Genomic DNA, 20651 nt, shown 5'->3' with positions numbered 1-20651 from the left:
GTTGGTCAAAAGTGTGGGTAGCCTGTGGACCCTTGAAGTGCAACTGCTGTCTAAAGCAAGGGCAATTCTGTGGGGGACTGAGTTTTTAACTTGTGGAGTTTGACACTAATTCTAGGTGGTTAACACCAGAATTGTATTCCAGTACACCCAGTTGGTGTTAGACCAGTTGGGTTAAAACAAAGCTGTGACTCTTTAAAAGTTCACCAATCCCTGTTTTAGAGGTATATCAATTTTATTTGTCTTTTTCAAAGGCCCAGCTTTTGATTTCAGTGATTTTTCTTTACTGTTTTTCTGTTTTTTATTTCATTAGTTTCTGCTCATATCTTTATTATTTCTTTCCTGTGCTTGTTCTGTATTTAATTTGCCCTTCTTTTTCTAATTTCTTGTGCCTTTGGAATTATGCCATCTTTCTCTTCTTGGTGTTGAGTGACATTATATTTGCACTTTGAAATTGGCCGTGGTGGGAGTATTTACACCATGAAAATCAGCACATATTACAAATTGGTGTTCTCTCTTTATCCTAAGAGCCAGTCGTTAAACGGCTACTAGCACACTACTTGTAATGGCAAAAACACAGCTTTTAAAAATTTTCTTAGGGGACCTAACATTAGAAAAAACTCCAATAAAAAGTTAAGTCAGAAAAGGAAAGAACTTATTAGTTTAAAATATGATTTACAGTATAGATTTTAAAATCTAAAACTGTAAAGGAGATTGTGCACTGTTTGATCCTGAAGACATAAAGAACAGGATAGGTAGACACCATCTGTGATTTCAGTATAGTCCTTTTTGAGGAAAAGTGCCTTGATGAGAGGATCTGCGAAGTCCATTGCAGTTCTGTGAATCTATGGTAAGTTATTTCCCAGAAGATGGTAGGAAAGCTATTTTATTGCTAATGAAAAGCTGATGAGAGAGTTATTGCTAAGGGATTGGTCCATTGCCTTCTTAAGAAGCTTTGAGATTCCCAGACCTAATGGATGGAAAAGAGCAGAAATAACAGAGTTAAGAAAGCTAGAGTCTAAAATTCGTAAGAAACATTAGATGCTTTGACATAGGCTGTCACTTAGGTTTTGTGGATGCACTTCTAAACAAAGTGTTAGGGGAATTCTTGGCCAATTCCTCTCTCGGTGTGCTGAGAGCTTAGTTCAATGTGTTGGTATTAAATAGAGCTTCCATTAATTGATCAGAAAAGTGCTTGTTGTATTTCACTAGGAGATATTGGAAAAGCCCATTTTAAAGTTAATTTCTGTGCTGCCATAACTCTTTGATACCATTGATCTTCTTGTATTGTAGTTATTATGATGTCTGTCTTCTAGCCCTAGACTGTGAGTTGGCACTCTATGGTATTTATTTTTGTGTTTGCTTAATAAATTTAGGTTGAAGGAATGAATAATTAGAGAAGCATTTGTTTTATTCTTTTCTGGAAGAGATAGGAAACCCAAAGGATTAAGAAGAATTAAACTTGAGGAATATTGAGAAATTGATTTTTTAAAAGATATAATATCAAATAGTATATAACATTTTAAGTAAGTTTCATTCAGCTTAATCTTAGAGATTTACAATAAAAATCTTAGATATTTATCAATAAGCTATTAATGGATAAATAGTATAAATAAATAGTATTTTCAATTTAAGTGTTGGTATTCTGGGTTATACCCATGGTTTGTTCCTGTGAATATTCAGTGTTAGCATAGCAAAGAAGACTAAGTAGTTTAGTCTTTTAACTACTTTTAAGTAGTTTCCTTGTGGTATTATCTTCAATTCATTCAATTTTTAGTCAGACATCGAGCATCTAATATGTGCACAGCATTGTTCAAAGTTTGCCTAAAGATGAAAGAGAGAGCCTCTAAAATTCTTAACATAATTCTAGGAGAAGCACAAAGGAAAAAATATTCATAATTCCATTTACCCCAACATAACCATTAGTGTTTCAGTATGTGCCCTTTTTCCATGATATATCTGCAAATGTCTGTTAAAAATAATATATAAAACAGACAGTGTGGATGTAATAGAGAGGGTGCAAGAGATGTCTGGAGATAAATTCTATTCTGGCTTTACTGCTGTCCAGTATGACCTTGGAAAAGATCCTTTGCCTGTCTGGAGTTCTGTTTCTTGATTAACAAAGGGATTGTCATAGTATTTAATGGCCTCTCCCACTTAAAAATTCTGATTTTATAGAAATTGAACACCTTTGAAGACTGAGATTTCAGGAGGATGCAATCAAAATGTTTGATTAAGTTTAATTTCACCTCAATTATAAGGCAGATTTTAAAATCTTGAATTAAATATTTCTTGCTAATATTAGGTATTGTTATTGTGAACCTGTAACCCTTAAAGTAACAAATTTCTTCCCAGAACTAGAACAACAATCTGAATTGATGAGCTTATTTGAACTGATAATTATGTTTTTAGGAAAATGCTGAAACAATTCTTTTAAGCTCTTAAAAAGTATTCTACTAGAAATAAGAAATACAGAATCATCACTATTTTAAGTACATGACATTTCATCAAAAAAGCATACCAAAGAGAAATCAAAGCAGCTATGTTACTTCATTGTTTTTGCACCTCAAGAAAATCGATTTTGCCCTTCCTCTCTTGCCCCATGCATATTGTGAAAATGTAGATTGGTATGCACGAACTATTGCATATTGTGTACCAGGGCTTTAAACGTGTTAAAAGGTGTCTGTTTTGTCTTAGAAGGGTCAGTTTGCATATTAAATGATTTTTGTTGAACAGTTAAGATGTCCTTTTACTTTTACTGTTTTGTACTAGAATTTTTTGTATGCGTTTTAATGGTTATTTAAGAGTCCCCATGTGCTTAGAAAGGAATCTGAATATATGTGCCTTTTTAAAAAAAGCCTCAGCACAATGTAGGTTATTCCATCAATACCATCAAATGACTGAGAGGTGTAGTTGGAACAATATGTAAAAATACAGCTTGTGAAAGATTTCCTTTATTAACTGTCATCATCCACAGAATATATGTTCAAATAAATGTTGTGCAATAACTAAATTTGAGATTAATAGGCCCCTTAAGAAACAGCGAAGTCATTCAGAATAGTCAGTGAAAAATAGGCTGTAAGACTGTAACATGCACATATTGTCCTGCTTATGTGCTCTCTCTGGTGTCATTCCCATTTATCACTGTCGGCCGGCTCTGTTCTCATTAAAACACTCTTGCACAAAAGCAACTTAATTTTCTTAAGAGGAGAGGACACCTGATTCAATTTAGCACCGAGAAAACAGTAACTTGAATATATTTTTTTCCTTACCTGAATTGAGATGAATAGTTACAAACAAGGATAGCAACCCCCTATTCACCTCAAGATTTAGAATATTAAATAATTTTTTCCACTGGTGTCAAGAAATGGACCTGTAGAAATAGGCAAGAAATGTAGCTTGCTCCTCATGTCAAACATTCACTCTTAACTTGAAGATTGTATATTTATATATATATACACACACACATTATATATATCTATAAATCTATATCTGTATATAGTATACATACTTCTGTTAATTCCTGTAATATTTTAAAACAAAGAATTAAAATTAATCTTTCTTTAAATTGGTGAATGCTTTGTAGCAGTATTAAGTCTTCATTTAGCTTTCTTTGTTGAGAGAAAATATTCAGTAATGGTTTAAGTAATATTCAGTAATTTAAGTAATGGTACTTAAAAAATATAATGATATATATAAAAATGGTATCAGATTAAAAGTGCCCTCTTAATATTAAGCGTAGTGTATAAACCCGCATTTTGATTGATATCCTGAATATGTTTACTTTTCTGTGGTATGTTGTAGTAATACTTAAATATGACATAGAAATGTAGAATTCAAATTTTTCTTGTAATGAGGGCTCTTCAGTGAAAATAGTGGTAATTAAGTAGTCAATAGTAAAACTAGCAACTAAGTTGCATAAGAGAAAGTCAATCATAATTGGCTTTGAAAGAAGCAATAAATATTTCTTTTTGTTTTGACTTTTTATAGCACTTTAGAAAGTGCCTTACAGATAGAATGAAAATGTTTTGTGTTTTCATATTTAATTGAAGATCAAGTATTGGAATTCAGTCTTTGATGTTTTAGTCTTCATGTGTTTTTAAAACTGAATCTATGCTTAGGGAGAAAATAAATATTAAGGCTGTTTCTCCTTCCTGCGAATCAAAGCCTGATGGGATATAAATTCACATAGTTGAAGAACTTTTCTAGGGTAAGGCAATTTAGCTTTGACCTCCAACAATTGTGGCCAATAGTCAGTTTTCTCTTCCTTATTTTCAATGATGTCATATGCAATAGGAACAAGAGATTATACTAAATAAGATTTAATGTGCCTACTCAAGCTCATATTTTAGAGGAAATAGTTTTTTATTTATCTGACCTGCCGGAGTAGTCCTTTATTATTTTTTCCTTGTTTAGGAACATGGTGGTGTCAGCCTTCAAGTACCAGAAAATTAGACTAAAAGTGGCTTTAGCAAGGAGGGACTTATTTTTCTCATATACCAAGATGCCTGGAGGTAGAGGCTGCTGGCGTTTATTCTCCGGCTCAGTGACATTAGAGTGGCTATCTCTCCAGTGCTCTTATGGATGCAAGATAGCTTTTGCTGCTCTCGGCAGGAAGAAGTGTCAGTACCAGAAACTAACCTCCCTCCCTAAGCCCCCACCATCAAGCATATATCACTTTTTATCTCATTGGCCAGAACTTTGTTGCATGGAAAGCCCTAGCTTTTCTTTTGTCTTATCTTAAGGTGTGTAACTGCTGTCTAAGGTGTGTAACTTCTATACCTAATTTGTTGAGAATTTTTATCATGAAGAGATGTCGAATTTTATCAAATGCATTGTCTGCATCTATTGAGGTAATCATGTGGTTTTTGTCCCTCATTCTATTGATGTGGTGTGCCACATGTATTGATTTTCATGTGTTGAACCATCCTTGCCTCCCTAGGATAAATCCCACTTGATCCTGGTGTACTATTGTTTTGATGTGCTGTTGGATTCCATTTGCTAGGATGTTGTTGAGAATTTTTGCATCTGTGTTCATCAGGGATATTAGCCTGTAGTTTTCTTTTTGTGTTGTGTCCTTGTCTGGTTTGGTATCAGGGTAATGCTGACCTCATAGAATGAATTAGGAAGGATTCCTTCCTCTTCAGTTTTTTTTGGGTAATTTGAGAAGAATTGGTAATAGTTCTTTAAAAGTGTGGTAGAATTCAGCAGTGAAGCCAGCTGGTCCTGGTTTTTGTTTTTTTTTGTTTTTTTTTTGTTTTTTTTTGGTGGGAGACTTCTACTGATTCAGCCTTGTTACTCACTGTTGGTCTGTTCGGGTTTTCTATTTTAGCTTCTCCTTTTTTATATGTACTTTTTCTGTCTTGCTTAAAAAAACTGCTTTTCTTTCTGAGGGCATAAAGATAGTTTCATATTTTCTTCCAAAAGTGTTAAAGTTTTGCCTTCCACATCTAGATCTTTAATCTGTCTGGTATTTTTTTTTCTTTAGTATATTGTAAAAAATCCAGTTGCTTCCCTTTTCCTCACTGCTTTTATGATACTCTTGTCATACAGCTTTCTCACATTGTTTAAAATTTTTTATTGTTAACATTTCTTCAGTGGAGGTTGTGTTATCTGGTAATCCACTCTGTTCTGGGTTATTGAAGTGACCCCAAAGAGAAGTTTCACTTTTGCTTCTTTCAAGGACTTAGAAGTTCCACTGCCCCTTCATCTGTTTTGTCTTTTCTTTCTTTAAATAAATTGTTAGTTTGAAATTCATGAGTCATGTAGGTAGTGTAAATTCAGTCCTTACACCCACCTTTGATACAGACCTTATACTACTTTCTTAAATTTGTAAGTAGAGTTTTCTAGTTGCTTTTACACAGTGCTGGCAGTCCTTCTAGCCTTCCACTCTGCTTTCTGCAGAGTCTCATTTCCAGTTCTCCACCCTTTGCAGGCCAAAGCCTGTGCTTCTCATTTCTTCATGGGCATGAGTGCAGCATCAACTCATATGCTTTACTACTCTGGCTTTGACTAATTTCTATATGTTTAGTGCAATTGTCCCATGGTATCTGTGGGGTATTGGTTCTAGGACTCTCCAGGAACACCAAAATCTACAGATGTTCAAGTCCCTGATATACAATGACATTTATATATATAAATGCACATCTTCCTGTATACTTTGTCTTCTCTAGATTACATAAAATACCTAATATATGATGTAAATGCTGTGTAAGAAGTTGTACACTGGATTGCTTAGGGAATAACAAGAAAAAAAGTATGTACACATTCAGTACAGATGCAACCATCTTTTTTCTTCTTTTTTGAATATAGTATTTTTGATCTGCGGTTGGTTGAATCCACAGATGCAGAACCCACAGATACAGAGGGCTAACTACCTGTTTTCTGTTTGTTTGTTTGTTTGTTTTAGCTCAGCTATATATTTAAAAGGTAGTGTTGTTATTATAATATTTTTATTGAATGGTGTGAATGTAAGGATTATATACCTGAAATGCCTTCTCCCATATTTCTGTTCCCCATTCCCACCCCTCCTTTGATGACATCTCTGTCAATCTCATGGTTTTCTGGTCACTTTTGATTACAAAAATAGTCATATCTTTGGTAATTAGGATTAATTTCTAGCTATTAAATAACCCAGGGCATTCTAGTTTGAAACTTTAAATTCCCTTCTTTCCCAAGTGAGGCCAAACCTACGTTTTTAAAACATAGGAAGTTGTACTTTTAATTAATGAATATATAAACATGATAAGAATTTAAAAATAGGGCCCATGGAGAAGAGGGCATGGTCTGTTTCACTGTTTTTTTGTTGTTGTTGTGGTGGTGGTGGTTTGTGTTTTTATTTTTTTAAAGCTTCTCACCTTTTCTACTTCCGACCACTTCAGAGGAGAAATGAATGAGAGAGAACAGGATGGGGTCTTAGCTTATCGATACTGTCACACTGTGGCCCTCAATGCCCTCTGTCATAGCAGGGGTCTACACGCTATCTCTTTTTGCTGGACAGGTTAGGGGAGGGGGTTGTTCAGAATACACTTCCAACCCCTGCTCCTCTTGTTCCTTCAGCCTCTTATTGGTGGAGTCTCTTCTTGGGTGTGGTCTCTCAAACTGAATTAAGTTCAGTGGCATCTTCTTGGCTTATTTGGAATTGGCAGACCCATGCCTCATCACAGAATTGAGATATACTTTGTCCAACTGCTTACTGTCTCTCCTTGCCCTACCATTGTGGTCTGTTCTAGGCAGCCCCTCACCTTTGCTGTTTCTAGTCAGGAAGCAAGTATTTATTTCTGGTTCACTTATATACCCTCCCTATCCCTGCCACCCAGTGGGAAATGCACTGGGTGAGAATGTTCCTAAGAACTCTTACAGGGTGTATCCGATGCTCCTGTGGTGGCCCAGTGTGGAATTTGTCCTCTCACTAAACATCCAGCATGGAACAGAGATGCTATTCTAATTTCTTTGCTGTTTGTTCTAGCACAGTTTCTTCATTTGTAGATATCACCCTCTACCCCAACTTGAGAGGTGTGGTGAACAGAGCAGCTTTCTTCTGTAGAGAAGGAGGAAAACAATTTCATTTTATCAATCTCCTCTGGAATTTCTGGTCTTCACCTATACAGCCTGCATGTGAAGTGGTCCCTGACCCACTTTTGGTGTCTTTTTTATAAGTACCAAGGTATGTGTCTGGCATCTTACTTTTGAATGCAGGATTCTTCTCCCAAGTTTGGTATTCTCCTAAGGGTATTCTCCTAGGCTTGAAACATCATTAGAAATTCTGAGATAACCATAAATATCCCGTTTTTACATTTTGGTAAACATTTCTATGTATTTTGACTAAGAATCAGGTACTCAAAAGCACAAGCTAGAAGTTTAATACATTAACTTGCCATAAATTATTCATACTCAATGTAAATAATGGATTTTACCTTTTTTTTATTTAGTAACCTCATAAGGGAAGGAAAAAGAGGGGTGTTGGACCAGCATTATGAAAATTTTTGATATAATGTCATAAGAGAAGACTTGGGTAGGAGTCAGCAGTGTACATATATTTGAAATGCATTTATAAAAGGGATGAGACATATTTATGTAACTCCAGAGCACAGAACATGGTCCAGTGCATGGCAGTTATGAGAAGTTATAGGTTTCAGGCTTACGGTAGGCTCAAGGTAGAACATAATGTTTAGAGCCTTTCAGCAATGAAAGAGCTTGCTTTTATCAGAGAATTGTTTTTCCCCATTTTTTAAAGTTTTTTAAAAAAATTTTTTTATTTTTTAATTTTATTATTATTATACTTTAAGTTTTAGGGTACATGTGCACAATGTGCAGGTTTGTTACAGATGTATACATGTGCCATGTTAGTGTGCTGCACCCATTAACTCGTCATTTAGCATTAGGTATATCTCATAATGCTATCCCTCACCACTCCCCCCACCCCACAACAGTCCCCGATGTGTGATGTTCCCCTTCCTGTGTCCATGTGTTCTCATTGTTCAATTCCCACCTATGAGTGAGAACATGCGGTGTTTGGTTTTTTTGTCCTTGCGATAGTTTGCTGAGAATGATTAGGTTTTTTTTTTTTTAAGAAATTTACCTTTGTTTTAAATAATTCCAAGTAGTTTATGATGAAATTAATTCATTATTGAACTTGCTCAGTTTTCCAAAATAATTTAATAAAGACATGCTGTATAATATATAATGGAACATTAGTAAAATATCTTATATTGGGTAAAATTGGGTTGATACCAAAAGCAATATATTATCTACAAATGTGTGATATAAAGGAAGTCAGTCTAGTCAATATTAAAAAAAAAATCTCAATATGAACTTTTTTTTTTTTAGCTAGGGTTGATCTAATTATTCACCAAATGTGATTACTCCAAGGTATACATTTTGCTAATGGGATTTTATGAGTTAATAATAAAAACATTACTGTGTAGGACATTCAGTTAGCACAAGAGGTATTTGTTCATTCACTCATTTCTTTCAATGAATTAGACAAATTTTTGTTGTAATGGAGCATTCTAGAGGAGGAATGGGTTTTGAAATATTTTCTAACAAAGGAGATAATAACAAAAGAACTGCTATATTTTAAAATCAAGCTGGGTATGGTGACTCACACCTGTAATCTCAGCAATTTAGGAGGCTGAGATGGGAGGATCGCTTGAGTCCAGGAGTTCAAGACCAGCCTGGGCAACATAGGGAAACCCTGTGTCTACAAAAAAATTAAAAAATTCTAGCTAGGCATGGTGGCTAATTTTTGGTCATTTATGGTTTACAGTCATACTGCTCTGAACTTGCCCAATCTCATCTGATCTCGGAAAACATTATTTATATTAAACATATTTTATATAACTATATTATAATAGGAAGGTTCAGGCATTTTAAGAGAAGTAAAGCAAGATACTGTTTTGAAAACGATGTGAAGGAAATTCTTGTATTGAATGGGATGGATGGGAGTCTGAAGTCTAGATCTCCTGTTACTGTCATAGGTTGGTTATGGTACCAGATGTCAGATCCAGTCTTCTGTGCCTTGGATTCTGCCAAACACATAAAATAACTCAGTAGGAGATGAAGACTTTGGACATTTCAGGGAATCGTACTTGTGTCAGCAATTCATACTTTTTAATTAATGAATATATACACTTGATAAAAATTTTAAAAGAGTACCAGTGGATTCAAGGGCCTGATCTGTTTCACTATAGATACATAGATAGATAGATAGATAGATAGATAGATAGATAGATAGATAGATAGATAGATAAACCTTCTCACCCTTTCTACTTCTGGCCACTTCAGAGTCAGGGTGTGAGTAGGAGTAACAAACAAGTGGGTGCTTAGGATGAGTTTCATTAGATTCCTATCTTAGATGACCAGCGGAGAGAGGCATGTAAGTAGGTCATTTATTTTCATTTTTTTTTTTTTTTTTGAGACAGGGTCTTGCTCCATCACCCGGGCTGGAATGCAGTGGTACAATCTCGACTCACTGCAACCTCCACCTCCTGGGTTCAAGCAATTCGCCTGCCTCAGCCTCCCAAGTCACTGGGATTACAGGCATCTGCCACCATGCCTGGCTAATTTTTGTATTTTTAGGAGAGACAGGGTTTCACCATGTTGGCCAGGCTGGTTTCAAACTCCTGACCTCAAGTGATCTGCCCACCTCGGCCTCCCAAAGTGCTGGGATTACAGGTGTGAGTCACCATGCCCAGCCAGTCATTTCAATACAGTGGGACAAGTCCCATGGCAGAGATAGGCTCAGGATGTTCTGCCAGCAGGTGTGGAGATAGTCCATCTGTAAGTGTAGATATGTGTGTATGCTAAGGTGTGTGTGCGTGTGTTGGGGGAAGGTCATTGAAAACTTCTTGGAAGTGATAGGGCCAGGAGGCAGAGAAATACTGGGTAGAAGAGGGTGGGGTTCCTGGCGAGAGCTCCACCCTCAAGCCTGGACCCACGGCCCAAAGTGAGAACTATTCTTGTTTTCCCACCTGAAACTTTGCCTTTTGGACTGCCCCACCCCCTATCCTGTGCCCATGAGAACTGCAAACCCCAGACTCAGGGGACTCCCGTGCACGCGCGCGCGCGCGCACACACACACACACACACACACACACACACACACGGAAGAGAGAAGAGAGAAGAGAAAAGAGAGAAGCGTTTGAACAACCAGAGGAGAAGAGGCTGGACGTCAGAGACTGTGGTCAGAGAGGAGTTCGATTAGGGATGGCCAGACTCCCGCAGAAGATTTTCGTCCCATTCCACCCCGTTTCCAGCTCCCTTTCCCTCTGAAAGCCACTTCCACCGCTCAACAAAGTCCTCCACATTAACTACCCTTTGATTTGTTTGTGTGACCTGATTTTTCCTGGACGCCTGACAAGAACTCGGGTACCAAGAGGGCAGAGTGTAAAATGCTGTCACCCTGACCCTCCGCTGAGCTAGTTAACACCTAGCCATCCACGGACGGCAAATGCTAAAAGAGCAGTGATTGTAACACACGTCTTCTTGGGCTTCGAGGGTCACAGACACCCCCTCCTGGATGGCAGAGCTAAAGGAGCATTGTAACACACTTGGACACTGCCGCGGGGCTGCACAAACCCTGCTCCCGCCAGAGAGGTGCGACCGGCCAGTTCCAGTGTTCCTTTGTGCGCGTTCCCACACCCGTTTGCTTGTGTGCTCACTCCTGTAAGGCATGGAGCACGGCGGCCAAGTAAATGAGCCAACCCCTTCGCAAGTCCCATAAGGGATCAAGGGAACTCTCCCATCTCAGAAGGATGATGACCAAGCTGTGTTATTAAAATTAAATAGAATTACCAAGGTAGAAGAGGGGGAAGGGTATTTCAGGCCAGGGAGCAAGGAGATAAGAAATGGCATGATGAGTTTGGGGAACTGCAAGTAGTTCATTGTTGTCAGAATGTAAAATTCGAGGCAGGGAATGAGATGGATAGAAACATGTTCATGGAAGGCCCTGGACGTCATGCCAAGGAGCTGGGAATTCCTCCCTAAGTCAAGATACATGCATGTCTTTTATATATCAATAAAATACTCTAAATATTTATTATTACTTGTTGAAACTCTGGAAATCATGGTTCTTTCATAGACTGCAACCACAGAATTGAGCCAACTATTACCTTAATTATCGGTTGCTGTTGAGCCCAAGATCCTTGGTTTCAGTGTCTGATTTCACGTGGTCTTCAGAGTACCCAGAACCTTTAATCAATCATTTCACAAAAGATTGACGGAGCTCACTGCACAGGAGGACAGTATAGCTGACTGAGTGAGTTCAAATCCATCACCACTGTTGGCAAACAACTAAGAATGAATTGGCCTGCAGCATCGTCTTTGGGTACCTAATATACCCCGTCACTGTCATTTTATAAGAGGCAGGAATATAGGCCAATTCATATAAAATGTATTTCTTGCGTTTGGGTTAAAGAAGAGAACAAAAGGGAGTAGGAATATGGTGATTTGATCTTATGAGTAGTAGTTGTATACTCATATAGTTATTTATGAGTATTTATGAGTTGTTTATGAGTATGATATTATTTGTCATATAGAGTTATTTTACTTTGACTTCTGAGTCTCTTTTCCTCGAATGATTCTGTTTCCTCAAATGCTAGACAAGACCGCTAGTTATTGAGTTAAATGTTAGTGAAAGGGACTTGAAAGAAATGAATTCAGAAGAGACAGGCTCAAAGGGGAAGACCTCCTTCCTTTACTAAAAGGAAGTAATTCTGTTTTAAGCACAAAATAGGATCTAAATATAAAAATTGCTTGTGGGAAAGGTACATTTTTTGTAGGAAGGAGGACCAGTGTTCCCTGTTGGTGTCACCACAACTAATTTATTTATACCCTTTTACTTATTTTTCCCCATACATAAAACTTTTTCCTGGAATCATCCATAATGGAATTCCAGGAAGATGTGTTAAATATATTGCTATAGTTTACAATTGTCATCTGTAATGTTTTATTTAGCTGATTTTCTTTTTTTCACTGCTCCCCGTACAACCCAGAACAGCATATGCCATTGTCCCTGTCAGGAAGCAAAGGTTTCCCTGGTCTGTGCCTGTGCCTATGTTTATGCCACAGAGGAACTGTGGTCCAGTGCCATCTTTTATTGATAGGGCCAGCAAAGGAGAAATCTAATGAAATTATCAAAGCTTTGAATTAATTATGAACTGGAATAGGAGAGCTAAGCTCTCTGGAGCCGAGGATCTCATTACCCATTCACTCTCATTGCATCCTCTTCTGGAGCAGAAGGCATTTTCAGCTACAGCTCTTAGCCTGGCTTTGGACTTTATTCAAACTTACTAAACTGACATCCTCTTTTTACTACAGTGTGGCTGCTAATGTCCACAATGATTAATTTAATTCTGCTCTGGGTATGCAGGAGATGTAAATAGGTTCTCTCTACCCCTTTTATTATTTTTTCTTTCTTATTTTCTTTTTATCATATTGGATGTTATACAAGTTTTTTCCTTTTTGGGTAATGTGAGAAGCTTGCAGGACTCTGGTATAGCTTCATTGAATATAGTGATTAAATTAAAATTAAGAGCTATATTACGTCTGCTATGTATTCCATGGATATTTAGGTAAGCAGAGAGTCAAATATTTTTTCTTTGAATTTTGAACACCAAATTGGAGCTTTTCTTGCTTTTCTTTACCTTAGAATTAATGGTACAGCAATAACTTTCCTGGTCTTAACAGCATTGTTCATATTTCTAATGTGCGTTGTATAGAAACAGATCTTACCTTGTGATTGTAGCTCATAAGACTTGTGCCACTGACAGGGAGCAATTAATGTTTGTCTTACAATTCTGTTTTTCCTTCTTCCAATAATATACATTTTTAAACAAATAAATCAATCCCTGATTGTTTTAAATTTAGTAGGAAAATCAATAGCAACATGGTCTCAATTTAGTATTGGCAATGATTCTTTTGGTACTGTCATATAGGTCCAAGGCATGACAAGTGTTTTCTGCCTGCTTTTGAGACCCATTATTTATGAATTCCTAAGCTGTAGCTCATCTGTCTTAGTAAACTACAGGCCACTGGCAATTTTTCTAAGCAGTGACTAACTTTGCTTTATAGAGTCAATGTTTTAAGGTTTTGAATAGTGGGGGAGGGGAGAACAATAATCTTTGCCTTTATTATTCTTATTTACTTTCAATGAGTTTTTTCCCCCTATTTATTTTCTTCATAGGCAGCTGCAATATTTAATTCAGCCTTTGGAAGTTTTTTGGTAAGTAAACATAGTTTAACTTGTCTATTACAACTTTTGCTGTGATATTGTGTATATGAAAGATTTAGTGAAAGCTGGATTTGTTTTACTCTTTGGTTAAATATAAAAGTTGTTGAATCTTTTCATGTGCCAGTATCCATACCCTGAAGAAAAGTAGTTAATGAATAAAGCAAATGTTCTCTTACAATATATTTTGGAGGTTTGGGTTTTAAAATTCCATTTAATGAATTCAAGGAATCAATTAAAACACTATGTGTCTCCTTATAGAGGTTATGTCAATATATTGATCATTTAATGAGGTCTTTTAGATTATTATTATTTTGTATCATGGGACTGAGGATTTTGAAAAGGAAACATGACCCAGCTGGTCAGAAAGGGAATGCTAATTTACTTGTTGACATGCCATTTATTTTGTACATTTCACTGTCAAAGAAGCTACTGGCTTGGATGCTTCTGAGAAATCTATGTGAAAAAAAATTTGAAAGGAAGATATGACTAATGAGTAATTTGCAAGTAAATGTTGTATCTATCTATATATATATAAAGATTCAAAAGTAGTTCAGCTTTCATAAGTAGAACCAATATAAGGATGTTGTTTTAGCATTTTTAATCATTATTTTTAAATAAATGATGTAACAGAGGCTTGATTTGTGTTATGAAAGATTGAGAAACTAAATTTTCTGTTGATTTAATTTTTTTGTGCCTTAAAACTTTGTTAAATTCCTGAAGTTAATTATCATATTGTATTTTTTGGGGCATAACTCATTAGCAGATATGTAGTGCAGTGATTTACAAATAATTGAGAGTAAAATCAGTGATGTATAAACTAGTTCATGAGTCTAGGTAAAATATCAATTACCTCTGTTTAAAATGCTCTGTTAATTATTATTGTATGTATTTAAATGTAGTTAAAGCTTTTAAACATGTTGTTACATAGTGTTAATTCTACATAGTGCTACACAGCTTTTAGTGTCACATAGCCTTACAGAGTTTATAATGATGTAGCATCTGCAAAATATATGCATAGCTTATATCCTATTTTTATAGAGCCAGTAATGGTTTTTGTGATGCTGTATTACTTCTGGGTTTTAGACAATAAAATCTGTTTAACAAAAATAATCTCTCGGATTGCTTAGTTTAGACTCAGTAATATTTTAAGTCATTATTTCATGAGTCCAAGTATTATTCTATATGTTGTCACAATTGTTTAATAGAATAATATCTGTAAAACATGAACTTTCTGGAAGCCAATTTTTGTACATGATTTGGCACCATACACATCCACTATCAAAACATCTTCTTAAGTTGGGTCTCTTATTCTTTCGGATGTCTAGACTTTGAGAAAATAAAATTGACACAATTGTCTGAGTGACTAAAACAAAATATACGATCCCTTTGTTAGAGAACAAGCTTACTAAATATAGTTTGAGACATGCACTGACTATATGAACGTATCATATTTTTTCTACCAGTCCCGCTTGTTTGGTAAGGTCTAGTGAAGTACAACTTGTTCTTGTGGTTCTTTGGGATTTGTATTGTGCTCTTTCACTCCTAAGAAGCTGTGTATTCTCACTTCTTAGCCTTCCTCTTTTTCTTTTCTTCACTTTTTTTTCTTACCCTAATTCAGTTAATTGATCAAAAGTATTTATTGATTTCCTGCTACACAGAGGTAGTTTTCTAGTGTCAGTGAAGAATGCAGAGAAATACAAGGTGGGTCCCACTAGGTTGTGGAGATGACATGTAGAAAAAGAAATGCAATGTAAAAGTTAACAAGCCGTATGAAAGATGTTGCTAGAGATATATGATTGTCAAATAAATGGCACAGACAATATGCACTCTAAATTCAAAGGTCTGACAGAAGTGATTGCTCTGAGCTGGGCCTTGAGGTATGGGTAGGACTTAACTGGTAAAGGAGAGAGGAGAGCAAATGGCATGAGCAATGGCAGACAGGCAGAAGCGTTGTTTTACTTTTTTTATTCCCCTTCCTTTCCCTGCTTTTTCTTTCATAAAGTTGAAAATTACCAGAGAGAGTTTGAGAGTGAAAATTATGATTAGGTATGTTTTGCTCCAGTGTTATAAGAGAAATAATTCTGTATCTTTTTTTCCTCTCTTCACCATAGTTACAACAACCTAGGATTATGAAACATGTGTAAACTGTATCAGTTAGAATTAGGTTTGGCTTAAGAGAAAAAAAATTGATAGTGATTTATACAAGATTAAGATTTATTTCTCTATTGTATAACATTTGGAGGGAGCTGTCCAAGTATGGTATAGTGGCTTCATGGTCTCATCATGGGCCAAGACTCTTTCTCTCTCCTCCACCATCTGCAGCATGCAGTTTTCTTCCTCAAGGCTGCCTCATGGTCCAAGATAGTTGCTGGAGCCCCAGCCAGAACGTCTGGATAGCAAGGTAAAGTAGTGGGAATAGAAAAAAGATCTCCCTACTCCAGCCTGGGTGAAAGAGCGAGACTCTGTCTCAAAAAAAAAAAAAAAAAAAAAAAAAAAGAAAAGAAAAGAAAAGAAAAAAGACCTCCCTAAAACCTGAGTCTTCTTTCTTTGAACAGCATTCCTGGAATTCTAACACAATACCAGCACTTCTTATTGCAGAACTCAGTCACATGATCACTCCTAGCCACTGAAGTTGGGAAATATGGCAATTTACTGCGAGCTAAAAATTAGATTTCTGTTACTAAGAAAGAAGAGGAAAATAGATATCGAGACAGCTAGTACATTCTACATATGAGCAATATACAACAATTATTAAAGGTTTGAAGAAAGAGATTCATCTCAGTTAAATGACATGAGAAGGCTTCAGGGAGAAATAGGTGCTTGAGTTGGGATTAGGAAGAAGATTTATTTTAGAGGAGTGAAATTCCAAATTGTAAACTTTATATTTTTATTTTATTATTCTTAAAGGATGGTACTTGTTACAGCTATTTGTGAATTTTCTCTATAAATGGAAAATATCCACCTGTTCTTAAAATTTAGGATTATGGGTAGTAGTATGGTTTCTGGAGCTAGACTGGGTTTGAATTCTTACTTGACTGACTACTAGCCTAATTATATAAGCTTCCCTGTATATAAAATGAGGTAATGATAGCGCCTAAACTGTAGACTTGTGGGATAATCTATATAAAATGTGTATATGATGTGATAAGAAATAACTTTGAGCTAAACTTTAGATCTAGGTTTTTATTGAAGCTCTGTCATGAATGTTTGTGGGTGTGACTATGGATATCCATGAAATAAGGAAATTGGTTATCTCTGACTAAGCTTGGCAAGATCTAAAATACCCTGATCCAATGATTATTCTCTGATTATGAGTGACCATTCCTGTGGTATAAATATAATACAATCTGAAAAGGGTATTTATTTCAGATTACCTTAAAACTTTGAATGAAAGGCTTTTATTAAAAGAGTTTTTGAAGAAAGAACTCTGAGGGCATTTTTGTTGATTTTCAGGCATCTGGGTATAAATAAAACACTGTACATATTTATAGCTACTTTAATAATGTCCCAGGTCTAATTTAAACAGTGTTTTTAGGAACTAATTATTATAGAAAGCTGTTTTTGTTGTTGTTGATGTTATTGTTTTTAATGTATCTAGGCTGGTAATAACTAATGATAGGTGAATTCAATTTACATAAATTTGAGACCAAGAAAATATTTTAAAATCATGCCATGGAGGATTGCTTTAAGTTAAGCAGTTAATGTCATTATCTCCTCCTCTCATTTAAATTGTTCAGTTTATAATAATTGTGGAGCATAGTAAGTGATTTGAGATTTCTCTCTTAATGAGATTTTAATAAAATTTGATAGTCGAGCACCCTGAATAACTAAAATGCTATTAAAATTTATGTATATACGTGTATATATTTCGACTTCAAATTCAGGCAACTCACATGTTGCTCCTCATCAAAAGGTTTTAGTTTTTAAAAAATAGATACTGACATCTTTTGGGAAAATTCTAATTGAAATTTCTTTTCTTTAATTTCAAAAGATTCAATTGTGTTGAAAACAAATTCGCCAAACTAAATTTAGATCATTTGATTTGTTAGAACTTAGCATTTTTGATTTGGAGGCTGAATTCAGTGTTTCCATGTCTCTAAGAATTATAGGTTAAAGTTTAAAAGGAACATTTAGAACTTTGCTATTTTTAGACTCCTCAGCCTATTTTATTATTTTTGGTAACTCCTAATCTTAAAGGGAAATGCTAATGAGTGACAAGCTGATCATGCCAAACTGGGTTTTTAATAATGATGTTATAAACATTAGAACACTTCATGGCAACATAGATGTACTAATAAGAATTTCAGAAACAGCATCAAAGAGTCAGAAAGTTAAATCATCCTTGTAAATTCAAAACATCTAGTCTAAAAAAGATCTGTACGAGTCACTGATTACTTTCTAAATCTCTTCATTTAAAGTGTCAAGAAATGAGTTTCTTTCACATAATTTTTCTCTTTTAAAATACTCATTGCTGGAACTAGCAGAAGCTATTCTAAGATTAACAATTTTCTTTTCATGCCAGATCAAAGATTAAAAGGAACTCCTTGCCTTGGGCTGAAAAACTAGCCAGTTTATATTTTTCTTCCCTTACCCAATTGTTCTGTCTTCTCTCTGCTTTGGCTGGTTCTCGGTTACTACCCTGCTTTGTAGAAAAATTTGAATAGTTAACTGATTGTTATTATAGCTGCTGAAAGAAAAGAAATCCCAAACACAAGTGCCATGTTTTAATAATAATAACTTGTGACATGTTTATCACCTTCTTGTAATTTTTCCTTTCCTGTACAATGATACGTGCCTGTTTTATTGTTTTTGGTGACTCCTGATCTTAAAAGGAAACCCTAGTGAATGACAAAGATGATCATGCCAAATTGAGTTTCCAACTATGCTATAAAACATTAGAGAAATTCCTGGTAACATAAATGTAAGAATTTCTGAAATATTTAGAATGGTTAAAGAGGAAACACCATTATCTTTGTTACTCATTGATTGCTGTGGGACAATGCTTTTTAAAAACTAGATCAAGAATCTCAAATGTTAAACAAAGAGGCTTAAAGGTGGTACTAGATAAGATTCAGTTGTTAATTTGGTTTGCTTTCACCCAAGTCTAGGATGTATTTAGCTTATGGTTTATGGGGTCTCTTATTTTGTACAGTATTGAAGACTATGCTGAATTTGTGTGTGTGTGCATGTGCTTAATTTTCTTAAAATCTTAATCAACCGAAATTATTCACTTGGGATCTTAGTTTTACCTCAAAAGTTCATGGCTTGTTTATAAAAAAGTTTTTATTTTCATTAAACTTAAATGCCAGAACAAACAAATGACTTAATATTTAAGCAGTTTCAGTACCATCTTATAGATGCTGTTTCAAGTTCATCTTTTAGTGGGAAGAACTGGATAAAACCAAGATTTTAAATGGCCCATCCTGGGTGTTAAAATTAATAACTGTGTTCAGATGAATGGAAGTTGGTTTCCACCTTTGCACAATGCAACCCATCATCATGCTGTGCATTTCATTTGATCATTACCTGTTTGAGCAAGTGAACATCATAAAAGCTGGATTGCTGAGAACAGACTACTTCTGTTTTAAAAATACCATTGGTTCAATTAGCAGGTAGCACAACATAGGAAAATAGGATAGAAAATCAACACACATATACTCAGAGTCCATTAGATTCAAGGCATTTTTTGAGATACTGAAGCAAATACACAAAGCATAAATATGGGGAAGAAATAATAAAATATTTAAGAAAGAGAGAAGACAGGAAGGAGGACTGTCTTCAATGCAGTGCTTTCCAGCATTCAGACATCATTATAGCTTTTGCCATGTCAGCATACTGTTTGTTAAATAAGACTCACATTTTCAATTTAAATTTATTTCAAGCCAAAACTTTACATCAACACTATAAATAAAGAACTATCTTGTCGTGAATAGAAGGTAACTGAAATTAAGTCAATGGAAAAAAAAGCTACTATTAATTTGTAGCTAACCTCTGCTGCGTATTCAAGGCTCTGAATCTGATGCCTGCCCTTCTTTTAATAAAAGGTGAAATTAGCACCAGCACCAAACAAAGCACTTTCTCCTTCTGCAATCCAAAGGATTGAAAGAGAGTTGAAAAGACAGTAAGTTGCATTACTAATTCTCTGTGCACATGTCCTTTGAGTCATCTTGTTTTCATTTATACTTTGGGAAACACTGTTCTCTGAGGTCGCTTCTCAATCACGCCATCAAAGAAGTGAATTAAAATTATTTGGAGAAGTCAAATGAAGAAACCCCTAGAATCAGGGACTCTGGCAACCTGAACATGTTTGTGTTCCTTTCACTAGATCATTTTTTACATGACACCTCTCTAGAAAAACAGTGATGTGTGTGCCAAAGTGACAAACATATTTGCAGAGTTAAAAATATGCTATAATGCTCCAGTCAAGAAGACCCACTGATAGCTCTATGTGGGTTTGTTTTTAAAACAAACCCTTATCTGAAGTACAATCATTGTAAATAAAAAATGGTCTTTGTTACTTAATAAAAATGTATAGGATCTGTACCTATTCCATTTTAGCAGCATAATGTTCTATGCTGTCTGGCAGGACTTGTGTAGCAAGTAAATGCATTAGTCACAGTGATCATTTTTCTTGCAAATTTGTGACACAGATTTAATTATAGGAATGACCAGCAACTTACAAATCTAATTTTGGTGGAGGCTGAAGCAACTTTTTTTTTTAATTTTAATAATGATGGATTTTTTTTAAAGCAATGATTTCATTACCATTTAAAGAAATCTACTGGTGTAGAACTAGCCAATTGACTGGAGTTATTTTATTACCCTTTAACAAATGCCATGTACTTTCATTTTAATTTTTATTAATTTTTGAAACATCATCAGTCCCAAACTGGGAAAGTATTTGCTTCTATACTCATTTGAG

The 20651-nt window shown here is 35.3% G+C and overlaps 1 protein-coding gene across 7 annotated transcripts in view; it reads left to right on the top strand.

The window, feature by feature from the left end:
• Nucleotides 1-20651, top strand: part of SLC10A7 (solute carrier family 10 member 7) — a 264913-nt gene that overhangs the window by 69477 nt on the left and 174785 nt on the right. For 6 of the 7 annotated variants that reach the window (XR_010112047.1, XR_010112046.1, XR_010112045.1 and 3 more), the window contains exon 5: nucleotides 13682-13720. The exons of the other annotated variant lie outside the window; for it this stretch is intronic. Coding sequence is in view for 2 of the 6 variants with exons in the window: in XM_003815847.5 (XP_003815895.1) it covers nucleotides 13682-13720 (39 nt within the window). In the remaining 4 variants the exon portion in view is untranslated. The remainder of the gene's footprint in view (nucleotides 1-13681; nucleotides 13721-20651) is intronic. 7 annotated transcript variants of the gene reach the window in all.

The sequence above is a fragment of the Pan paniscus genome, chromosome 3, assembly GCF_029289425.2.
Source record: "Pan paniscus chromosome 3, NHGRI_mPanPan1-v2.0_pri, whole genome shotgun sequence".
Lineage (NCBI taxonomy): Eukaryota > Metazoa > Chordata > Mammalia > Primates > Hominidae > Pan > Pan paniscus.
This window is presented reverse-complemented; position numbering and strand designations above follow the sequence as displayed.